Below are 24,000 nucleotides of genomic sequence, written 5' to 3' on the forward strand. Positions count from 1 at the left end.
GCTGAATACCTTGACTGCTAAAAAAAAGTGCAATGCAGTACTGAATACTTTAAGTGCTAAGATTAACCAAGTATTTAGTATTTTTAGCACTCAATGTGCTGAAAAATACAAAATACTTAGTAGTATTCAAAAAGACCAAGGTTTTGGACAACTTTCTTGAAAAACTTTGAAGGGCAAGTCAAGGTAATGGGGCCCCAGCAGCCCTACCAAGCAGCAGGTCATCACAATTACTGCACTCGACAGAGCAATTACCCCACTCCTGGTCCTCCCACAATCAGGTCACAATTAGCTTCAAAATGTCTAAGTCGCTGTCAGGTGTCTGTCACCGTAGTGTTGTGTGCCACTTCAGGGACCACTTCAGTGTATTTATATTCACGCTGGTTCTCCTTGGTTCCTTCATCTCGTTGAGTCCTGATGACCCTACTGATGAGGTGTCTGTTGAGATCCCTGCTAGCGAGGCTATTGTTATTGTTGTGTCCTTGATTACGTGAAGTAAGGCTCTTCCACAAAGCCATTTAAACTAATCTTCCATGGGATTCTCCATAAGCCGTCCATGTTCAAACACCGTTCTTATAACATCGAATGACCTCACCCGGTTCTTGGGCTCTCTTTAGTGGAATTGCTACACATTTCAGTATTGGAGGAATGGTATTTACATGGTCATGTACTGTAGGACAACACATAGGACAATGAGGTTGCTTACCACTTACCACATATTGGGTATACTCTATGTTTACACGTGTGTGTGTGTGTTCCCCAGGTATGTGGCGATGTTCCCGTACTCCCCACGTAAAGAGGACGAGCTGGAGCTGAGGAAGGGCGAGATGTTCCTGGTGCTGGAGCGCTGCCAGGACGGCTGGTTCAAGGGCACCTCCATGCACACGGGCAAGATGGGCGTCTTCCCTGGCAACTACATGAGCCCTGTCAGCAGGTAACTTGCAGCCTCCAGACCAGGGGTCGCCAACCTTTTTGGGAATGAGGGCTACCTGAAAGACCCAAAATCACATGGAGGGCTACTCAATTGAAACAAACATACCCTCACTTCTTTTTTGCGAGGGTAATCCTCCTAAATAATAGGCCTATGTGATTTTTACATTTAAATTATCAATATTATGTAGGCCTTTAAGCCTTTATATATTAAGCAACTGTATTTTCATCTGATTCTTCAATACTTCAATATCAATATGCAACACTACCAACATTTTTGTTCCGTTTGTTCATTTCAAAGTTTGCATGGTGAATCTAAACTATTTTTTTAAACAAAAAAAGCAATCTTTTTGTGCAATTAATAATTTAGGTTACAATTTTTAGCATTCGTTTAAAGAATGAATGGGAAAGGGATTCGAAGCCAAAGGCTAAAATTTAACCCAGATGTATGGCTACATACATGCTTAAAATGGTTCTGATCTACAATTAAATATCTATTAAAAACTTCACAATGGAGGATGTTTTTAGTGCGTGATCTGCAGACGACTTGTTGGCAATTTTATAGAAGTTGCGCTGCGGGCGCCTCATAGGTCACTCCCATACACACCCATCACACTTTCTTTCTATCTCTTTCTGAGTCACTCACTCATTCTGGCTCTTCCACCCATTCTCTCTATCCCTCTCTCTGTCACTCCCTCACGCTTTATTTTGATCTCTTTCTGACTCGCTCGCTCACTCACTCATTTTGGCTCTTCCACTCATTCTCTCTATTCCTCTCTCCCTATATCCTAATGCAGTATTCATCGCTTGCTGTGTCCCCTCATTTTAAGAGCATTGTCATGTCCTCATTCACACTCAAACTTGTTCGTTCCCTTGTGATTTTGTTGCCTTGGTCTTGATTTCTCTTCCCTGTATAGATGTTAACTCATCTCAGTGATGTTCTTTCTCTCTCCTCATCCTTTTCTTGTTCTCCTTCGTCTTTAGATGTTTCTCATTCGTCTTTAGATGTTTCTCATTCTCTCTCCCACAAACACTTTTTTGCTCTTGCTGTCTTGTACTTTCATATGCTATTGTGATGCAACACGCTGATGCAAACACACTCATGCACAAGGTGACTGACAATCTTCATCAAAGCAGTTCATTAGTTGCCGTCTCTGACGCATCAAATCAACATCACTCATGTGCGTCAGGTCAAGGTCGTGGCACATCAGACACGCACCCACACTCACACTTGCACTCACACACTTACATACGCACATGCCAGAGTGGGCAAAGTGATGGGCGGGCGGGGGGCGCGGGGGGGGGGGGGGGGGGGGGCATTTACGCATGTATCATCAGTCTCCCTGCAAATACATGTGCAGTATCAGCATGTGTGTGACAGGCCCACTCAGGCCGTCAAACACGTCAACACATAACATGCAGGCTGTCACACCCGCTCACTCACCGCCCGCAAGTCACACGCACCAGATCAAGGTGCCGCTGAGCAAATTATATAAGCAGTCAGCAGATCGCTTGTACTGACACATACATACTCTCACACACACACACACATACACACACACACACACACACACTCTATGCCTACAAACTCACACTCACATACCTGCACACATACTCTCACATGGAACAGATTAGCTTGTCCTCTTCCACTCTTAGTTAGTGTACTGTACTGTGTGCTAGTATACTGCACCATCATTGCACGCTAGAATAGCAACTCCTACATGTTCCAGTGTTGACACGTCTGGGGATGTGTATTAAGCGCTCCGCCTCTGGCCTCTTCTCTTGCAGGACTGTTTCAGGAGGCAGTCAACCCAAAGTGCCCCTGAGTCTGTGCACCCAGGCAGGGAGAGGGGTCACCATCGTCAGCCCTTCAACTGCCCCCTTGGGTGGCGCGCTGGGGGGTGTGGAGCACCCCAAGGTCCTCACCACCTGCCCCAGGCCTGTTCCACCCAGCCCGCTCCCCCCCACTGCTGCCGTGGTAACTGCAGCCCACATGTCCTCAGGACAGGCCAAAGTCCTTATGCACGTCACGTCCCAGATGACCGTCAATCAGGCGCGCAATGCAGTAAGGACTGGTAAGTGTATACACACACATACACACACACGCGCACACACACTCCCACTCCCATTTACCCACTATTTCTCACACTCACAAGCGCACGCTCACATATACAAAATGAAGAATGCTGTTCCATACACTACCGTCAATGTGTGATGTACGTATGTATTAACTATGTCAAACACTGATCAAAATTTGTGAGGTCTACTCTGTCCTCACAGGTTTTTAGACTGTAGTAGGGTTCGTGTATGTCCTAGTCAGTGTGGAATGCCCATGTTCCACTGATTTGGACACACATGGCAGTTAATGCAGATCAGCAGTGTTCAGTAAATCTGTTATGTAATGCTTCATGCTGTAAACCCCGCATATGCAAGAGGGCCATAAAATATCAGTCTTCTGTAGATTTCGCTTCTAGGAATCCCTTCATTTGCACATTTAATCCTTTAGACCTCTGCGTGTCTGACCTGGCTTTTGAGTACTTGCACGAGCTCAGCAGAAAATACTTTACTGTTAAATACCATACTGTTTATGCGCTATGTTTTAAGCTTGGGGCTAACTGATTTCAACACATTTTGTTCTGGATTGCAACAACTTAAAACATTTAAGTATTATTTTTGTGGTTTTTCCATGTATTACCCTTGTGAGTTTGTTATTGGTAAGTGTATACAAGTGCACTTTCGTAACACAAGTTGCCTTTTTTTATTACAAGTGCACGTGTGTTTGGCTGATGCTCCCAGTGGAAGCGTCTGGTGTAATTACCCCCTGTGTGCTTTCCTCCACCAGCTGCTTGCCACAGCCAGGACCGGCCCACGGCAGCGGTGACGCCCATCCAGTCCCAGCAGGCCGTGGCCTTCCTCCCCCACCTGGCCGTGTGCCCGCAGCCATTGGGCGTGGTGGCCTCCGCGGGCGCCTCCCCCTCCTGTGCTCGTGCCGGCGTGTCCCTGGGCTGCGCCGCCGCCTCCCTCACCCCTCCCAACGTCAGCGCCGCATCCCTGGAGGTGGACGGCCTGCGGCCCGTGGCCGTGCTGGCCGTGCCCATCGCCCCCGGCAACGCTGTGCCCCTCGGTGCCGCCATGACCTCGGCGTCCGCCGCTGGTGCAGCCGGTGGGAACCAGGCCCTCCCCTGCCGCATGGACAAAGATGGAAAGGTGGGTGCAGGGTGCAGCTACCACCACCAATAACACTACTCCACACAACACCACCACTTCTGATTTAAAGGTGCGATTTGTAGGATTGTTACCGAATGTTCTGTAGGCCAAAATCAAAACACTGGTGAACGTTCTCAAGACTACCAGACGTGAGCCTCTTCTGGGTTGCCAGATGTAATGAAGACATAGCTTACGTTAGTTGACCTGCAGCTGCTTTAACGTTTCTCCAACCATGACCCAGCTACACATTACGGAAACAGTGAAAACAAAAAATACCTCTCTAACCAACGTAACATATATAGCTAAAGTTAGCGATGCAGATGAAGTTTAGCCTAGGCTATCTGTTGTGGAGAAATATAGCCAGCTCTGCGTCAGACTTGATATTCTTCGTTTGATGAAGACGTCACCATCTCAGGAAGCTCCTCCGATGTCCACTTAATTTGTTTCTTGTTTTAATTTTGGAAATTTGCCTGCCTCTCGTAGGCGTTCATGACTACAACTGACAGCTGTTGACAGTTGGCCTTTGCTAATTTGGCAACTGCGCTATCCTTTATTAATGCGCTATTCTAGAATTAATCGTTCAAAACATAAACGAAAATTCCAAGAGATTCCGCCCCGTAACTCATTTTTTTAATGGGTTTTACGGGTTAGAGTAATGTTGTCAATTAGGCCATTACTTCAATTCATAGTGTTTCCTTACTCTCTGACAACATATGGTGATCATTTTTGGAATGGTTACAGTTTATTTTCCATTATTTCCTCTATACTTGTTTCCATTTGTCTTGAACGCAGCCATAAAGCACTCTTCATGTATTAGCGTCTGACGCTAATTGGATTGCATGCTAACTGTAGGGGATATCTGGCTAACACAGGGCATAGGCGTTTAACATTGTCAAAACATGTTACTTCAATCTGTTGATATTTCTAGGTTCTTTTTAAATGTTAAAAAAACCCTCCAAAAAGCACCTTTAAAACTCCTGAAAATTCGATACAAGTACCCTCTGCCTTCCCAGTGTTCATAGGGGTGGCTTTAACTCTCTCCTCTTAATGCGTATGCTGCAACAATTAGTTTCCGCTCCAATCAATGCAGGGTTGTGCACAATTCAAATTGCAATTCTGCTTCCTGTTTGCTACCTCAATTGAAATGCAAGTGAAATTCCAATTGGAATTTAAGAGCCAGTTTCAATTCAATTCTGGAATTTTGCACAAGCCTGAATCAATGGAACCGGCTACACCAGACATGATCGCGGCGCACACCATTGAAAAAGAAATGTATAACTTGTAGTTCAGTCTTCTAGATCTATTTTTGCACTCTGTGAACAGAATGCTTCAGTTGCATGCCCAGTGTAGCCCAGATGTAGTCCCGACATCACAAGGTCAAATAAATGTGGTAGAACAACATGTAAGTGTTTCAGTACTTTCATGGAGTACACAATTAGAAACGCCAAGGCTGTGAGTTCAAACCAAGTCAAGTCAACTTTATTTGTGTAGCACATTATAAAAGACAATGGCAGTTTTACCCTAGCGCTTCACATGGCACTTTAGTAAAGTGCACCAAAAATGCTGTACTTTCACTGCCTCCTCTGTACAGGCAGTTACTTATGATAATTAACTTTATGCAAGATGGGAAGAAGGTTTCTTTGGGGGAAACAAAGTTTCAAATTGGAACCAGGTTGTGTGTGTGTGTGTGTGTGTGTGAGTCCCTGGGGAGTTGGTAGAGTCCTTGCTCACCTTCCTCTCCCTCTTTCTTCTCCTCTTCCTCTGCTCATCTGCTTCAACTTTCTCCTAAAAACCTGCTGAGCTGAAAGTGTCTCTTAATTATGATTCGGCTGGTTTGCTCTCCTTTTGCTGAGTGCAGTGTGTTAGTCCTGCCGAAAACGCTGCGCTACATGAAGCGGAATATTCTAAAGTAGCTTAAGGACAGGCACAACAAGAAGCCTCTCTCTCTCTTTGTGTGTGTGTGTGTGTGTGTGTAACCATGCCTCGAGGACACTACACTGAGCCAGCGAGCAAGCATGTGTGCATGTGTTAGCGCTCGCGTGTGGTTTTTGTCCGACTCAGCTCATAATTTCTACTAACTGGGTGAGGGGGGAAATGATTGGGCCCAGCTGGGGTCCCAGATAGAAACCAGCTCTGAGACGAATCATGAGGCTTCGATCGGGAGGAGTTGGTTCTCATCTTGGGGTATGGTTTCATACTCTCCTGTAACATTAGAGACACATGTGGGGGACTCTCACTGCACAATGTGGATCAGAGATATCACCCGTAAGTTCAAGTGTGTTGATTTGTTGAAGTGCTATCTTTTTATTCCCTTTGGGCAAGTCAAGCAAGGGTGTTGGGAGTTATTTTGTAGCAGGGTGATAATGCAGTGTCCTCAGTCCTCACATGCTGTTCCTCAGGGCCTAATTCACACACAAGAGTCCTCTGTCAGGGCAGAGGAGAAATTGAGTTAGTGGGTGAGACGAGCTGTGAGAGGCTGGGTGGAGACCCATTAACAGAAAGAGACAGATGAGTGTGTACACACACACACACACACACACACACACACACACACATGTTGCTGGACCCAGATCTAACCCAGCCAAAATGCCTACATTCAATATCTGAAACGGATATCATTAAAGCTTAAAGTTAACGTGGCCAAAAATAGCATCAGACCAGACCAGCATCAGACCAGACCAGATCAGACCAAAGCATAAAACCATAGACAGTAAAAGAAATGGACGAACAGACTCCGTCGTTTTCAATGGGAGGGCACTGAGTCAAATAGAACGATTTTTCAGTTGGTCCCCCCAGTACTGCGCAGACTCACACTTAACTTTGTGACGTTAGCCATCTAACTGAATCTTGTAACTCATATGATAGATACACAGAAATTCTTCTCACACTTCCTTCACCTTCAAAGTCATCAAAGTTAAACATTTATTTATGTATTATTATTAATATCATCCTCACCAAGTCGTGTTAATGTTGAAGCTACCATACATGATCATCTTCAAAAACAGTCATGAATGCTAAAACAAAACAAAAAAGTTATAGCCTTGAAGCTAATCTTCTTTCCACTTTTCCGACCTACGGACAATCCATCGAAAACCTCTGAAATGATTAGTGCCGTTTATTTTTAAATTAGGTTTACTTTTTTATTATTATTAGGTTGCCTCTGTGTAAAGCTTTACCTTAACATACGGTCGTGTATGCTAGGTTTTGCTTATGATTTACCGTCATAGACAGTAAGGTGGGCTGAGCTTCTTATCCAAACAATACGGTTATCTCCCTACGGCGCGAAAGAGAGATTACGTCAAAGCTAGCTTCCCTCCAACCGAACAAGCTAACCATTCTTCTTACGGGTAACCAACGTTACGGACGAGGTAGTGGAGTCTGTTTCGCCTTTGTAGTGTTTATGTGGATTACACAGAAGCTACAATATCGGCACAGGATATATGTTATATGAAGTTATGGTATTTCAAAAAAATCCTACAATGAATGGACTTCTATGGGAGTTAGCAGAGAGGTGGTCCCTCCAGCCTACGTCGATTCTTCTACTTCCGGGAATTCGCCTGCCCCCTTGCATAAAACTTAAGTGCTCAATATAAACATGGCTGTGTTTTGATCTTTTTAACACACAGAGAGAGAAGAAGGGTCTCCTTAAGCTGCTATCCAATAAGAAGAAGCTCCGCCCCTCTCCCCCATCCTCCCCCACGCTGGAAGCAGAGCAAGTCGTCGCCATGGACATGCCCCTGGGAGCCGCTGGACCTGACATGGCCGCCTGCCCAGTTGGGGCCAATGGCGGTCGCTGTGGGTCCACCTCGGCCGAATCGGAACCCTCCCCGTCGGCCTCTGGCTCCTCGGAATCCACCCACCGCAAGAGTGTCTCCCAGGAAGTCCCCGTGCCCATCGCCCCTCCCCCACGCCAACCCTGTTCATCACTGCATGCGCTACACGACTCTCGACCAATCATCTGCGAAAGGTACGTTTCTGCCAACACTTTGAGCCGCAATCTGCTGAATTTTTTTTACTGTGCATTGCTGTGTTCATATTTACTGCTCTTGCAGAGTGGAGCTCGTAAGCCCTCCATATAAAAATCCTGCCAAACTAGTAAATGTTGAATTTTAACAGGTTTATGAATTGATTTTTTACAATGTTGTCTTTGTGTACATAGGTTTCTTCTGTCATTCGTCATACATTGACTGTAGTGGAAAGTAGCATGTTAATGGTTGCATCTTAAACCAGTTACTATGCCCAGAAGGCAGTATTGTAATGCCACCAGTGAAAAGTAAGGGATGATGGACTACATGGTGTTAGGGTGGTAATGTGGCCACAACGTGATTCGGATGTAACCTGAGTTGTTCCCTCCCACAGGTACCGGGTGGTGGTGTCTTACCCGCCCCAGAGTGAGGCAGAGTTGGAGTTGAAGGAGGGAGACATCGTGTTTGTGCACCGGAAGCGTGAAGATGGCTGGTTCAAGGGCACGCTTCAACGGAACGGCCGCACGGGACTCTTCCCTGGCAGCTTTGTGGACATCATCTAATACCTCGGCGACATGATCATCAGCCCCAAAGTCTTGGCGTCTGGGAGTGGAATTCACTCAAACTGAGATGACTACGCAAGGCATTCATCTGGATATATATGCTATGCCTTCTGCCGTAGTCTTAATCCAGCCACCTTAAGCCACCTCGCAGAGGGGGAAAAAACTCTTGAACTGGGCCACTGATGAATTGCGGCCTTTTGTAAGGAGGCTGTGAACAGGCCTTAATAGCACAGTGGAGAAACGGCAATGGATTCTTAAGGACAGACAAGTACAGTAGCAAGCAGAGGAAATTAGCATTAGCACCGGCTAGCATAAGCTGGTGATGAGCACTAGAATCAGTCACGTGGTAGGGCTAGACTTTCCTTTTTGCTTTATTTAACGATCAGTTAACATTTCAAAGGTCTTTTTAAATGTGTGCCTTGTACTGTCTCACTTTATTGTATATAAGCAAACAAAGATAAATATGAGTCACAGAACAAACAAAAATTATGAACTGTTCATGTCTGGAAATATGAATTTAACTTATTTTTTATTATGTGGTTTGGTTGGGGTAGTGCAGAAAGTTGGCTGACTGGTATGGATGCATGAGTTATTTAAAAGCTCGCTTTAATGTGGAAGTACCATTAACGTGGACCTGTGATTGGCTGCCTGCAGCTCTTAGCTCACTGATTGGATAATTACTCGTCCAATCTGTCTCTCTTTGCACAATAAGTGGCTGAAAGGTCATAGCAAGTCTCTCAGTGTCATCAATGCCAATTAATGTTTGGATGTTTTGATTGCCTTTGTGTTTCGATGTTTTTTGAAGGACGTCATAGGTAGTAGAGGGACTGCATGAAAGATACGGCATGATTCAAAATGGCTGACGAGATCGTCAAGATGAGGAAATACTAGAAACAATCGACTGCTGTATATGTCCTGTTTAAGTGATTTGGATGTGAGAGGTTCTTGTGCGTTTGTTTGTGGAAAAGACTGAGAAATACACTCCACAGGTCTTCAAAATCACTAGTATCCTGTGATTCTTTTTTTTTCCTTTTGAAAATCGTAGCTGCTCCCTGTTTTTGATTAACCTTATCTGAAATGGCTCTTCAGTCCAGGCAACAGAGCAGAGCGACTGACACAATCACACACCGTAATCACAGAGAGTGAGTCTGTCACCCACTTTTCTGTGTATATTTATATTTCACCGTTATGAGTGTGTGTGTGTGAGCGCGTGTTTGAGATGGGATCGTCTGTGTGGCAACCCTCAGAACAAACAGTAACAAGTCATCTTGCCAGTGATTGCAACACAGTTGGTCTAACCTCAAACATGTCCTGAACGTGCTGGAAGCACAAAAGTACTCCAACAGCCAGCGCGCTGGAAACCACCAGTGAGCGTCCCTCAGCCAGAGGCCCCACCACTGTCCCACACAGATCAGCCGCAAGGCGCTCTGCCCGTCACAGTGGCTCTCCACCATCATGTGTCCATTACTGCATTTCAGTATCAAGTGTTTCTATCAGCTTCCTCCTCCTCCTTAGGGTCAGTCTGGTGGATGTTTGTGCAGTGTGTGTGTGTGTGTGTTTGTGTGTAATGAAGTGTCCCGTAGACTTGAATATGATGTATGTGTTTTGTTCTATAAATGGCTTTGGGTACTTTGGTTTTACTCCGGTTTCATTGATTTGTGTTGACTTTTTTCTTTGTCTTTGTGAAGCACAAGTTGTATGTGATTGATTTTAATGGAATTGAAAAGCCCCTGGGTCCCTACTGTTTTATCGTTTCATTCCATATAAAAAAAATGATCGTCTCATCCACTGCCTCCACCTCTTCCTCTCACCCTGCCACCCACCCCCCCAGCCACCGGAGCGTATTGCAGTCAATGGCATTTCAATTTCTCCCTTCGCCAGCCGAATTTCAAATGGAACAGTTGATTTGGAAAAAGTGCCCTGATTGCACATTGCACAATGTTCCCAGCTCTCACCTTCAGTTATCAAATGCGGTATAACAGCCAGGTGGATTACTGCTGCCATCAAACCTAGTCATGCAGGACTGATACCCTAAAATGAGACCCCCTCCACCTCCCTCCCCAGTCATCATGTCTCCTCTGGTGAGCCTGCTTATCAGAGAGGACACTCACTGGGCCTCAAATGCCACTTAACCTATGGAATCTACGCATTCCATCAGTACCTCTGATGGACAGGCAATTTGGGAAATGCACCACTTCCATCACCTGAATTCGAAACTGCACCGTTGCTCCTTAAGCCCCCCTTGAACATTTCTGAGGCTCATTTGACACCAGTGCCACATAATTGGCAACTGTATTTAAGGTCCTTCAGAGGTGATTCTTGATAGTCGGTTCAAATGCAGAGTGGCTAGAATTCGCAAGAGATCTTATTCTCTGACTAGAATGGCGCAAGTCTTTTGTCCTTTTAATAATGCCTTCGTACATTGGGCTATCATTAAGGGGTCAGGTTATAAAAATGTCCACAGAAATTGTGATTAGTTATATGTGTGTTTGTGAGGGAGAGACTGAAAGAGATTGAGAGTGCAAAAAAGTTTCGCTCTGTGATGAAGGGGCTTTTGTGCGATTGGCTGCTGGCTTAGTTAGGCTGTAGTTGTTGTTGTTGATGTTGCGGATGTGGCGAGAGGCGTCGAGCTGTAGAGCGTGGTACGATACACTGTTTAGACGGACTGTTAACTCAAGTGCTGCCGTTGAGTTGACCCTCCTTGTTATGTCATCTTGGCACTCATCCAGTTACCTGCAGTATCTCATTCAAATACTTTGTCTTTTTTAAATCTCTGCTTGTTAGGCTTTCCATGGACTTACACAGGTTTACATTCACCTTTTTCTTGACTTCCACAGTTTACACACTCATCTGTACAGTATATTTTAGTCAAATGAAATAATATGCCTTACACTGACAGAAGGTACCTGTGGGCTCATACAGAAACATACACATATACTGTATACACACACACACACACAAAGGGCAAATCTACAAGGAGATCGACAACTTCAGTACTAGTAGTGACTGATTCTGATTGCTTTAGCTGGAAGTCCATCAGCAGGTCAACATGTAACTAAAGGTGGTTTTTTGTTGTTTTTTTTCCCTGTGAATTTCATTTACTGTAAATGCCAAGCCTTGTTGGCACACAAGGTAGCACTAAGTTGGCTTTATCTGACCAGTTCTCTGTTTGCCAAGATGACATACTTGATATTTTTTATTTTCTCAATAATGACTTAATCATCTAAAAATAGGTGGTCTGTTGTTTGTTAATGGTGATTACTGGCATCCACTTGACCGTTTTTTTTTTTTTCTGTGTAAACATTCTGTAACATTGGAAGGAAAAGCACATTTTGTAATGATTTCAACCTTAACAAAAATAAAAAGCCAATGGTTTTACTCGTCTTGTGCCGGTCCTTTTCTTTCATATAAAGACTACAGCAACCTCTCTGACTCAGTCCCTTTGTTGAATCTTTCTCCTGGACCTGATGTAAATATTTAACTGGAATAAGGTGATTTTTATGTGCTTTTAAAAATAGCTCTGTGGGAGAGAAGGGGGGAATGGAGCGATTCAAAAAGGGGAGGAGAGAAGGGAAGAGGGGGAAAAAAGACCTTGGGCCTTTTGCCTATTGCCCTCTGCTTGTGTCTGGCTGTCTGAAGACGTTAACTCATCAACCTGCCCCAGGAGAGGATGCCAGGGACCACTCTTCCTCCAAGATCTGTTTTTCCCCCTCAGTTTTGAAGATGCACAGTATAGTGCTATAAGCTGTAAAAAACTATTTTATTTATTCCTCAGCACAAACTGAATGTGCACTTCCCCCACTCTATTTGCTAGGTGAAATATTGACCGCACTGTGAACTGGTCGATACCAGTTGGTCTTTAACTTTAACTTGTGGCTTTCGGGTACATTTTCAGCTATTAAAGCATCCTATAACTACACACCAGGACAGTGTAATGGCAAACTTGTTTCAATCCAAAATCAATAAGAGCGGTCACATATTATAGTAGTCTGTAGTAGCTGTAGTCTGAAAACCTGCAGTTTCATGGTGTGCATGAAGTTTTATTTTAACTAGATGTATCACAATCTTTAAAGTGATGCCTGTTAAAGATTCATAGGGGTCGATAATCCAGTTTTGAGAGGACACTTAAATTATGACCTGGAAAAGACAGACAGGATTAGAATTAAGTACTAACTTACTGTAAGATACACTCAAAGATACTTAAAGCAGTCCAGCAGAGCTATTAAAAAAGACCAGTATCTCTAAACTTCAGCGTGTCCAGTCCCAGGTTCCACTATCCCCCCATTTGCTACTTCCAACTGCAAATGGATACTAGGTACACTTCACACACACACACACACCGAGGAGCATGTTTTATTTATACTGAAATGTCCCGTCCTTTCCTTCACCCTTCATATGTCTCCGTCTCTTCACCTTCCTCCACTCATTTCTCTCATTCTGTTCCCCAAGGCCTTCAGTTCATCCAATGTCTCACACTGCAAGGTAGCTCAGAGTATCTGACAGTGCTGACATTAACATCTCCAGCCTCATAATAGCTCTAAAAGTAGATGAAAGAGTATGAGATGGCAAAGAATATACAGTATGAATGAAGAGTGAGGGTATGGATAGCCCCAGTGTACTCTCAAATGCATGTAGTACTATTCATTCACAGCTGAAAGAGAGAGGGAGAGAGATAGTGTGTGTGTGTGTGTGTGTGTGTGTGTGTGTGTGTTAGAGAAGCAGTGTTGGTATATGAGCTTGGTTGCTCGCGTTGGCATGGTGTCGTTAGCTCAAAGGAGTGTGAAAGAAGAAAATTACCTCCTGATGTTCAAGGTACAGGGAAGAATACAAATCAGGGGATCAGCTCAGTCACACCTGGGCACACTAAATAAATGTCATTAGCCAGAATTCCTCACAAAAATGTATTTCAAGCGTTCATTTGCACGTGTCCTCTCCTTAGCCTGGACCTGAAATAAGACTGACATGTCATTTTAATGCAATTTGAGTGAGGGACAGCGGATACTAATTTAGACTATGTGTGTGTGTGTGTGTGTGTGGAAAATATATGAAGCCTAAGCTAAATGTAGGCTATTACATGTAATATATGAAGAGTTCAGATGCAAATTTGCATATTATGTTTTATTGCCAATTCCAGGTAATTTCTATCTATCTATCTTTTTAAAATAGGCTACTGTATATTTCTGTAAATTCATAAAAAAATTGATTTTTGCATCTGAAAAGCCATATTTCTTCATATATATTTATGTTTATGGTTATTGACACTATTCTGTTAATTTCATTTATTTAGTTCTATTAATAATCAGTATTTCACTTTGAGTAAAGTATCTACTAAGAAATAAACATAAACATATGTGTATAAGTGTATAGTCAATAACACTGTGAGGCCCAAGCACTGCATTTCACACAAAGATAGATAGATAGATACTTTATTGATCCCCAGGGGAAATTCAAGATGTAAATGTAAATGAGAAACAAATGTAAATGAGAAGCGAAAAGTGACAAAAAGCCCTGCTCCACATCCCTCTCTACCATGCACCAACGCTTATGGCTCAATCACAATTTAAAAACTGCTTTCTAGCACCCACTCTACTTGTTTTTATGTCCATTCAAATTTGATAGTCAGAATGATCAGAATTGCGCTTTCCTCGGTCTCTCTCTCGCTCTCTCTCTTTCTCTGGTTCATGCTGACTGACATTGTGACTTGTGAATTGCTCAATAAAAGTTTGCCTAAAGCACGATTTCCTGAGAAAGCTCTTCAACGTGTTCCAAAAATGAGCTATGCATGAGTCTGTGTTCTCATTTGATTTCTATGGGGCTCTTTGATGTTGCCACGTGCCAACTGCTGAGAGAGGTGCTCGTTATCATTTAGTTCAACTGACTGACTTTTTGTGTTGTGAGTAGGCCTATCTCAGAGTTATTATGCCTGCTCTCTGGTTTGTGTCATTAGCCCAGATATGCACTATTGCGCACTGGAGGTCCTCCGGCAAAGCAGTATTTATCAAGCCTAGGCTATTGTGCAGAAGAAAAGCATGCCAGCTGCCTGCTTCTGTCAGTCCTATTACTTTTGTGCCTTTCAAGCCACCGGCATACAGCTATAGGACAGAAGAGGATAAGATACCTTAATGTAACCATGCTTTATCACACATCCTTAAAGGGATGGTCCATGTTCATGTTTACCTGTTCAGGCCTACAGATGACTATATTTCCAGTGTCCAATGACCAATGTCCATCTTGTGGTCGTTCCAATAAAACATTCCAATAAAGCCCTTGCCAACGCCGCAGAAAGGAGGAGTCACTGGCTATAACTGAAATGCAGAGATCAAGTCTGGGCTCCAAGGTGACCGGCTAACCATGAGACACACTCCCAGGTCTGATCAGCCTGTTGTGGGCCTGCCTCGAAGGAGGGTGTCTTGTGATAAAACACCTAATGAAGGTAGGCTATACAACTGAAGATGTGCCGGACTGGTAACAGTTAGTGATCCACCCAACATCTTCACTACTCGGCATGCTGAAACTTCAGGGATTGAGACACAGTTCTAGAAGAATAGGAAATACAAAAGAATGAAGAAGTGCTTTGCATTTAAAGAGACTGAAGGACAGTTGTCATTTCTTAGTTGATCGATCCAATGATTAGACTATTATGTTGTTATGGGTGGGATTCATTTGAAAAAAGTATATTGTTAAACAAAACTGAGAGTGTTCAACTAGTGCCCTCAAAGAATGTTGAACCCAGAGTCCTATACGGCTCTGGTTGAACCCAGTGCAACCAGACTGAGAATAGTAACAAACCATTTTTATATGTTGTGGCGCCATCTGGTGTATCTACAGGGGCAACGTCAGAGGGTCAAATTTTAAAAATATGGCGGCGCCCACTGGCTTTCGTTTAGGGTGAATGGCTGTCAACTTTTAAGAGGACTATCTAAGGACAATAACATGAGGACATTTTGATGAGAGAACCTTTGAGGTTAACGTAATATCAGTGTACTTTGGATAACCTGTTGTTCAATTCTAGCTGCGCGCTAACAATGGTATTTCACATGGTTTGAGAGCGAGCTGGTCCAAGCTAACGTAATGCAGATCTAGCGTTAAATTAACGTTAGCTTAATTACATATTGGTGAAAGATGTTAGCACAAAATCCCACTCCTTTTCTTCAATTCACTGTCAGTTTTTATGTCCGTTAGAGCCTAACGTTATATCGATAGTCTAATATCTGACCACCACAGTCTCACAAGTTTTCTTTTCAGTCTGAACCAAAACTATCAAACTGCTTTGTTTTACGCTTGTGGTGCAGATATGCTGCTAACGTCACCTGGGTGTGTCGAAACTGTTTTTTTGGAAGAAGAGTGTTTGGTGCATGGTCTGGCCACAATTCCAACATGAAAGCCTTCAATTTGCTAACGTTACCTGTCATTCTTTAGCACCCATGTCCAGACTGAGTGTGGTGTTTGGCGGCTCCCGGGGCATTGGCCGTGCGGTGGCCGGGCTGTTAGCTCAGAGAGGGCAAAGGGTTGTGGTGATATCCAGGAATCAGGAGGCAGCCCAGGCCACAGCAGTAGCTCTGCCTGGAGGTAAGCTTATTGAGCCTGTATCCACAAGCTACACAGAGACACCGGCCTGGGCAAATCTATAATTAGGCTGAATCCCAATCTTGTAAACTACACAGTTTAAGTGTTATTTGGATTATATGCACAGACATATCTCATGAAAACATACTCCTGTTGAGGTATTGTAGTAAGGATGTAGAGGATAGCATTATAGCATTACAGCATTATCGGAGTGACCTGCCCAAGGACCTAAATTAACTGAACTGGGCAATTTGATTGGTCGCGTGGCGAGATTTCGTGCCAGCTTTAATGGAGTACATTTGATTTTGCAAACAGACCACAACCACCTAAGGCCCTTGATTAGATGAATGAAGCACTCTAAGGAGAATTTGTCCAAGGGACCAGTATACCTTGCCAAAGTATCTCTTTAGTCCCTCTTTAGCTGAAGTGGTTTCAGGTGATTCTTCATATCAGTGTGGTTTGTGATTTTTCTCTGTAGCAGAGCATGTGGCTCTCAGTTGCGATGTCTCCAAGGAGCAGGAAGTGCAGAAGACATTTGAAGCCATCCAGAAAAACTATGGCACTGTGGGATACTTGGTCAACGCAGCGGGAATCAACAGGTGTGAAAGCAAAGCACAGTCCAAAGCTAATTAACAAATGTATTTAATATGCATTAATTAAATACAGTATCCTGTGCCTGTCTGTATACACAGCAAAGACTGTCTCTCACTCTCTGTGTGTGTGTGTGTGTGTGTGTGTTTGTGTGTTGAAGGGATGGGCTGCTACTGAGGACACGTCCAGATGACATAGTGTCTGTGCTTCACACTAACCTGCTGGGCTCCATGTTCACCTGCAGGGCGGCGCTGAGGAGCATGCTGGGCAAAGGCGGGGCCATTGTCAACATAGGTACCATACTATACTCAACTATATTATATACAACTATACACTATACAACCATACAACCGGCATGTTCGTTCAGTGGACTAAAACCGTCCTTGGCTGTCATCCTTCTTTCCAGTTTCTGTTTTCATTTGTCTCGTATATTGGTCTTCAGCAGTGAGCTATTATTTCATGTTTGGTTACAAAGATTTATGTGTCCTTCAGTTTTTCCTAACTGGTGGGTCGGGACCCAAAAGTGGGGCGCGGAACCGTTCTGGGTGGGTTGCGGTGGAGCTTGCGGTTAAAAAAGAAATAAATAAAAGAATCGCCCATTTAAAATGCTACTCTATCAGATCTAATGTAGGCCTTTTATTTTTATAGACTTTATTCGTATGCCAGTCATTGCCATAGACATCATAGACCATGTTTATGTGGCAGGTCATGTTAAACATCTTTTTAAATTTGTAAATATGGCAAAACGACCCTGAATATTTAAAGTATGGATTCACTTACATTGAGGACAAAAAGGAACAGAAACACCAGTGTGTGTTGTGCAGTGAATTGCTGGCACATGAGAGCATGAAACCATCAAAACTAAAACGCCACATAGAAACAAAGCACCCTACTGCACCTTTTCCTGTTCTTATGTTGGCCGTAGTTCTGTTTTTGGGGTCTTAAGCTGATATTTATGATAAAGAAAAACACAGCACAATAGTATTTTTGGTCAACACCACTAGACTGGCAGACAGTGTACTAGCATACAATGGCCACTAGGTGGCCTTGGTGTACTGTATGTGATGCACTGTGATGGTACCTTTTGTCCATAGGCTGTTATATAATTTTCTCTGATGGCATGATGGTCATTAATGTATACTGTTTGTAAATTGAAAACAATGTGTGGTTGTCAGAATCACATTTCACAGTGGAAAAGTTGCTGAATATCTGATTATTTGTTTTATTTTTGAGACTTCTGTAATGTTTCTATAATGTCATAAATATGGCTTTAAACTAACTGAACTTTAATGTGTCACAGTTTTAGTGCCAATTTCTAACTAATCTTTTGGGAAAGTCTTGGGTAGGCCCACTACTCTCAGGATTACCATAGTCAACCTTCACAACTAGCAATGTTAATAATGAGGTATTTCAGCCTTGGTCACAATGTCCTCTCCCTTTTCTGTGTCACGTAATTATATGTTCTGACAGATTGTCTGATTATTGTTAAAATGTTCCGGCAGGTTCCGTGGTGGGTCTGAAAGGCAACGCGGGTCAGTGTGCATACAGCGCCAGCAAAGCCGGGCTGGAGGGGTTCACACGCTCCCTGGCCAAAGAGGTCGCGTCCAGGAATGTCCGAGTCAATCTCGTCGCTCCAGGTACCTCTTGTCCCTCTCCTGTAATTTGCCCACCCTCCTTTCCCTCCCTCCATGTCTCCTGTCTTTTTCCCTCTGCTTTGTGACGGCAGTAATGTGAAGTATTATGGGCTGCTCTCCAGTCCATACAGGCACACTCCTCCACACAGCATAGATTAAGGAGGACGACTCCCCCAATATTGAGACAAATTACATGCCAAGTGTTACCTCTGCAGGGATGATGAACTTCATGATGAATTTCATCTTAGATTTACACAACTTGCCCCCTTAACCTATCCTCTCATCCATGGAGCTAAAAAAGTGAAACCAACCCAACCAGCCTTCCCCTTTGACCTCCACCAGGGTTCATCCGCACAGACATGACTGCCGGGCTGCAGGAGGAGGTGGGGGGCGGCGGGGCGCAGACGAGGATCCCCCTGGGCCGCTTCGGGGAGCCAGAGGAGGTGGCCAAGGCGGTGCTCTTTCTGCTGGAGTCGCCCTACATCACGGGCCAGGTGCTGCTGGTGGATGGCGGCCTGCAGCTGGCCATGTAGAGGTCAGAGGTGTAAAGGTCCGGCTTCAGAAAGTAAAAGTCCTGCCACAATTTGGTTCCAACCATTCACTTAAAGAGCTGATTCTAATTATTAAGCTGGAAGATCAGCTAATTAGTGAAATCACATTATGTGTTAAGTGCACAGGTAGAACCAATACATGGCAGGATTTTTACTCTCTGAAGCCAGACTTCTACATCTCTGATGGACTGCCTGTCTGCCTGGCAGAAAGCAGTATGGGGTTCCTTCTGGATGTACCACAATGTCTGAGGTGCGTCCAAATTTGGCGAATGGCAGCGGACGTTCAAAGTGAACTGGTTTTCTTTGAACCTAAAACTGAATGCTTTGGTGCAAACATGCTAAATTGTTTGATTCAAATGGTTAACCCTTAGTTCTCAGCGAACATACATGAATGCTGAACCCTATCCTGAGACCATTTGCTTGTGTTTGCAAATATGTTTGCTGTGAGCTCAAGGTAAACAAAACCTGTTTGAACGTGTGAACGTTTGCCTTTTGTTTCCTAATTTGGACGCACCTCTGGGTTTGAGCATTTCTTCAGTTCCATTTAATGGAGCAGATCAACCCCTGACTCAGAGAAGAAGAAAAAACACATGCACACTGTTAGCGCAGCCAAGGCCGGACGTGGCCTGTTACGTCAACTGTTAGCATTGTATATGTGCACCATGTTGGTTGAATGGTGTTTGTCCCCTTGGAAAAATGATGCATGGACAATGTCTGTGAGTGGAGGTTTGAACTTGTTGGCCAAGTATTTTTAAGCTGCAGGAGAAGGATTAAGCTTTGTTTCTGGGCAGACAGCCCACAAGCATATAGAAAGTTTTAAAAATGAGATTCGCCTCTTTGGTCTGTCTACTGAAGCTTAGTTTCCCAACACATGATTAAAGCCAAGCTTCTCCGTTCCACTGCCACCTAAGATGTGGTGAGAGTCTGTGTAGAGATTTGTTGTCAGTCGTAAAAGAATTACAGCACATTTTCTACACTATAATTATTCCTGTTAAGCAAAAAAAAAAGCATTGTTGTGGTCATTGTTTCTCTGTATTCTTCTGTCTCAATCTGTCTTCTGCTAATCCAACTGACACAAAACAAAGGCCTTAAATGTCAGCAATGGACGGAATTAATAAGTAAACGTTTCACTTGAACGCCTTCCTTTCAATTGTTTAATTACATGTAGATGTATGTTGTGTACGCAGCAGCAGAATGACAAACTGCTTTGTAATCTTATTGCTTAACGAAGATCTTGCCACAAAGCCTTTTCTGAGTCCTTGGTTAAAATGGTTTTAATTACCAGCAGGATACTGAGAAGTGTTTCATAAAGATTTGTGTAGATTCATACTTAACACTTGAACTCTAGACTGTTTGGGGCCCACTCCAACTGTTTCGCAATCTTGGAAATTGCGTGTCAGGGCCTCGATCTGGTTCTTATCCCTGCCATGACTAAGGGGAACCCAGTCCCTTGCTATCATGTTTCATCTTTGTCCCCCGGGATGCCCCTCATTGCCCCCAACCCCACTCCACCCGACCCCCACCTCCCCACTGAGCCATGGTCAGGGGCTCTGCTGGCTCCAGCTGGGGGGGATTAGTGACGGGGTGCAGGTTATTTTTAGGCTGCCAGGGGAGTGTTTTTTCGGGGCTCTGATTTCGACTGGAGACTCGTGGTTGGGGATGGATGATGTCGGGGGTGGGTGGCGTCACGTGCAAGGGGCTAAGGGGCCCTCAAACGTCGTGATCTCATCTGTTATTCTGCCTCTGATCACACACACACACACACACACACACACACACACACACACGACCCGCATGTAGATAAACAGTCACACACAAGTCAGACACACAGTATGTATACACAAGCATACTCTCAACACTCCCTTTAAACACAGACACACACACTCAATGCATACCACTGTTGCACATAATGTACATACATGATGTTGTAACATGTTCTTATTACAGTAACACTGAACACACCTTATCTTATTAATTTGTCAAATAACAGTGCCTGTATTTTGACCCACACATAACAGAATTACAATCAAGTGGGAGGGAAAAAACATCAGCAGTGCTTCTGTAAGGGAATGCTACGTACAAGGTGGTCCAATTAGACAGCTAACCGCTAACCAGCAGAGACTTGTATAATGGCTGGTTGGAGTATATTAGGCCCTGTTTGCCAAGGATTGTCTTTTAAAAGATCCCACTTGAGCGGAGCGTTCTTCCAGAGACTTTTATTTATGTTATCATTCATACACAAAAATAGTATCAGGAGAACAATCCATATACAGGCACAGACTGGCTTGGAAAAAAAAAAACATGGAGAAAAGTATGTCAAGAGTAAGAGTACCCAAGGCTGGTGCATAGTGACCCACAGCAAATGCAAGATGTGCTGTGTGTGAGAAACAAGGCACAAAATATCTTTTCAAATATAATGTGAAAGTATCACCATAATCAAATGTTTAATGCTTAAATGCTCGATACAGAGATTTAGACTTGAAAGTTGTGAGTCTATCAGCTCATCTGCTATCCTAACTGCCTCTATAAAATGACTCTTATAAAATTCAGTGAATTCTAAAAAGAGTACCCCAGAATTGAATATGCACTGATATATAAATAATAGACATAGGCCTCAGTGACCTGGTATGCAGTACATAGTTTGTATTAGATTTAATATAGATTTAAATATAGACCAGGCATGTTTTTACCAGTTTGAAAAGGATTATTGTCATGTCTCTACAAAGTGTATCTACAAAGGTAGGAGAAGGTAGCAACTGCGCATAATCACATATATATTTTTTTTTTAACTCATACAAAAATAATTTTTATTATTTGTTGAGCATGAATACATGTCTGCCACGGTCATGTTTTGAGTATATGTATAAGATTTGGAAAAAGTGAACTATTCTTCATTACCACATGATTCGTTCCATCATCATTGCCATACTCATTTTCAGTTCATCTGATCCCCTCTGTCTCACTGGTACCCCAACCCCACCATTGCCATTATCTTCATCGGGATCCCCATCATCATCATAATCATCTTCATCATCAAAGCAATCAGCACCATTTCTCTCTCTGCCTTCACTAAGTGTCATTGAAGTGGCTAAACTACATTCGTGTTTTTTCATTCACCATTCACCCTATCCTGTGTAAGCAGAGGATCCAGGTTTAATTTTCAGACTCAATTCAACCCATTCCAAACCAGTTTTCTAACTCTCAGCACTGCTATACACCAACAACTTCCACTGTCTGTCAATCACTCCAGTTTCCATAGTTACACAGTGCCTTTAAATGTTAGCACCGTCATCCAACATTCCTTTAGATCTGTGACACATGATTAAAATTACATGTCAGTTTTATTTGATTCAAGGTCTTCCGACCTAGAAAAAAAGTAAAAGGAAGAGAAAATAAACTAGGTAAGGCCCGGCCTTGTGCAACATCTATGTTACCGTGCTAAGTACATAACCAAACAATGCTTTTGATACCCATGGTGGTATGCTAACCCCTAACGCTAATCTATACTCAGGCTACAGTGACCAATTGTAATGTGCTGCTACCACACCCCAGGCTATGCTGTGGCAGGTGTAAGAAAGAAGCTTGTGTGTATGGGGTCTCCCCTCCCATTTCGTCTGGAGACCGCTCCAGCACTGCAGGACAGGACAGCCCTGGACATTGCCCCTCGCATCTTCTACCTGTGGATGTTCCCGTGGCTATTCCTGTTTGCCTTTGTCTCTTTACCAAATTCCCTCTAAATCATCCACAATTTTCACCTTTGTTTTCCGGGAGGGACTGCTCTCCCGAACTATCCAGCCCCAAACCCAACTTGCCACCACCACCTCTTCATAAATACATCAAAACTACGACATTGAGTAAATACATACAGAGTATTCAAAATGGCACCATGGTAACATGCAGAACTAGATGCTACTTTGTTATTCCAAATGAAATATGTTTTTTGACTGGATCCCATCTTCCTGCAGTAAGAGTATACAAAGTCTCTCAGGCACTTGTGCTAAGACCCAAGTTATCTTGCTTTTTTGAGTTTCAGACCATTATCTGAACAGATAAAGTGTGTAAGGGTGTGTGTGAGTTTATTATTGGCAGTGTATGTGTGTGTATGTGTGTATGTATGAGTGCCATCTTTCAGCATTCCTTGGCCTAGACCAATCAAAAACAGTCATTGCAGAGGCAGGATATGACCTCACTTTTGCACTCACGGCACCTCTTCCCCCCGGAAGAAACAAAAAGTCACCAGGCCTAATATCAAACAATAATAAAAGATTGGCAATTAAGGCACTGCTGGGACAGAGCTGCAGACGTCATATGTCATAAAGCACTGCCACTATGACTGAAAGGAACCTCATTGCCTGGCAGTGCTTGTCGGCCATTTTCCATCCACAGCTTCTTCAACGACTTTCGCTTACCCATCCTTTGGACTGAGAATCAGCATTTCAGATCAGTCATTCACCCTTAAACATCTTTGGAGAATGAATTGTTGTTGTTTTTTTCATTGGGGTGATTTTTTTATGGTTGTGTGTCTGTGTGTGTGTGTGTGTGGAGGGGGGGGTGTAGGTGAAGGGGGGGAAGAGAGTTGTGGACGGTGGTGCTGCAGTAAAAAGGTCAAAAGGTCACATGGTCAGGTAAGCAAACGCTTCCGCCGCCCCACCCTACAGGTCTTCGCTCTCTACCAGGCCGCCTGGCGGCAGAGGGCTGGAGTCGGGGAAGAAGGCGGCCTTCACGTCCAGCCCTCTCTCTGTGAGCGCTGCGTAGCGACTGGTGGATGGACGCACCTTCTTGAGTTTTGGGGTTTGGGTCTGCTGCCACTGGGCTGGAGGAACAACAGGGAAAAGAACATGAAATGAGTTCTTGTTCTCCAAGGTAGAAGAGATCATGCTGTAGAACCAAACATTAAAAATGCTGTTCCGCAACAGTGAGTGACATAAACCAAAGAGAGAATTTGTTCCTCCATTTCATAGTGACTGAAACGTATGTTCTTGTTGAGAAAAATTAA

At 43.7% G+C, this 24,000-nt stretch overlaps 3 protein-coding genes across 7 annotated transcripts in view; 2 read left to right on the forward strand and 1 right to left on the reverse strand.

The window, feature by feature from the left end:
• Positions 1–12,004, forward strand: part of sh3rf1 (SH3 domain containing ring finger 1) — a 53,863-nt gene extending 41,859 nt beyond the window's left edge. The window contains exons 8-12 of the mRNA XM_076278155.1: positions 761–931; positions 2,716–3,002; positions 3,770–4,134; positions 7,761–8,101; positions 8,494–12,004. Of these exons, the coding sequence (XP_076134270.1) occupies positions 761–931; positions 2,716–3,002; positions 3,770–4,134; positions 7,761–8,101; positions 8,494–8,662 (1,333 nt within the window). The 3' untranslated portion in view covers positions 8,663–12,004. The remainder of the gene's footprint in view (positions 1–760; positions 932–2,715; positions 3,003–3,769; positions 4,135–7,760; positions 8,102–8,493) is intronic.
• Positions 12,005–15,515: 3,511 nt separating this feature from the next.
• cbr4 (carbonyl reductase 4) lies at positions 15,516–20,144 on the forward strand. Its single transcript, XM_076276735.1, has 6 exons — positions 15,516–15,626; positions 16,082–16,231; positions 16,707–16,827; positions 16,980–17,113; positions 18,322–18,456; positions 18,796–20,144. Exons 2-6 carry the CDS (start codon positions 16,087–16,089, stop codon positions 18,984–18,986), a joined length of 726 nt encoding a protein of 241 aa, XP_076132850.1. The 5' UTR covers positions 15,516–15,626; positions 16,082–16,086; the 3' UTR covers positions 18,987–20,144.
• Positions 20,145–21,205: 1,061 nt separating this feature from the next.
• Positions 21,206–24,000, reverse strand: part of palld (palladin, cytoskeletal associated protein) — a 91,072-nt gene continuing 88,277 nt past the window's right edge. For all 5 annotated transcript variants that reach the window (XM_076278157.1, XM_076278159.1, XM_076278158.1 and 2 more), the window contains one exon: positions 21,206–23,817. In XM_076278157.1, coding sequence (XP_076134272.1) covers positions 23,657–23,817 — 161 coding nt within the window. In that variant the 3' untranslated portion in view covers positions 21,206–23,656. The remainder of the gene's footprint in view (positions 23,818–24,000) is intronic.

This window comes from Alosa pseudoharengus, unplaced genomic scaffold, assembly GCF_046254945.1.
Source record: "Alosa pseudoharengus isolate Yale_2024_CS ecotype anadromous, Long Island Sound unplaced genomic scaffold, YU_APseudo_1.1 YU_APseudo_1.1_scf_11, whole genome shotgun sequence".
Classification (NCBI taxonomy): Eukaryota; Metazoa; Chordata; class Actinopteri; order Clupeiformes; family Clupeidae; genus Alosa; species Alosa pseudoharengus.

Coding starts and splice junctions, on each gene's coding strand:
- cbr4 (XM_076276735.1), top strand. CDS start 16,087: ATGTCCAGACTGAGTGTGGTGTTTGGCGGCTCCCGGGGCATTGGCCGT. Junction 17,114..18,321: donor CGGGGCCATTGTCAACATAG/GTACCATACTAT, acceptor ATGTTCCGGCAG/GTTCCGTGGTGGGTCTGAAA. Junction 18,457..18,795: donor AGTCAATCTCGTCGCTCCAG/GTACCTCTTGTC, acceptor GACCTCCACCAG/GGTTCATCCGCACAGACATG.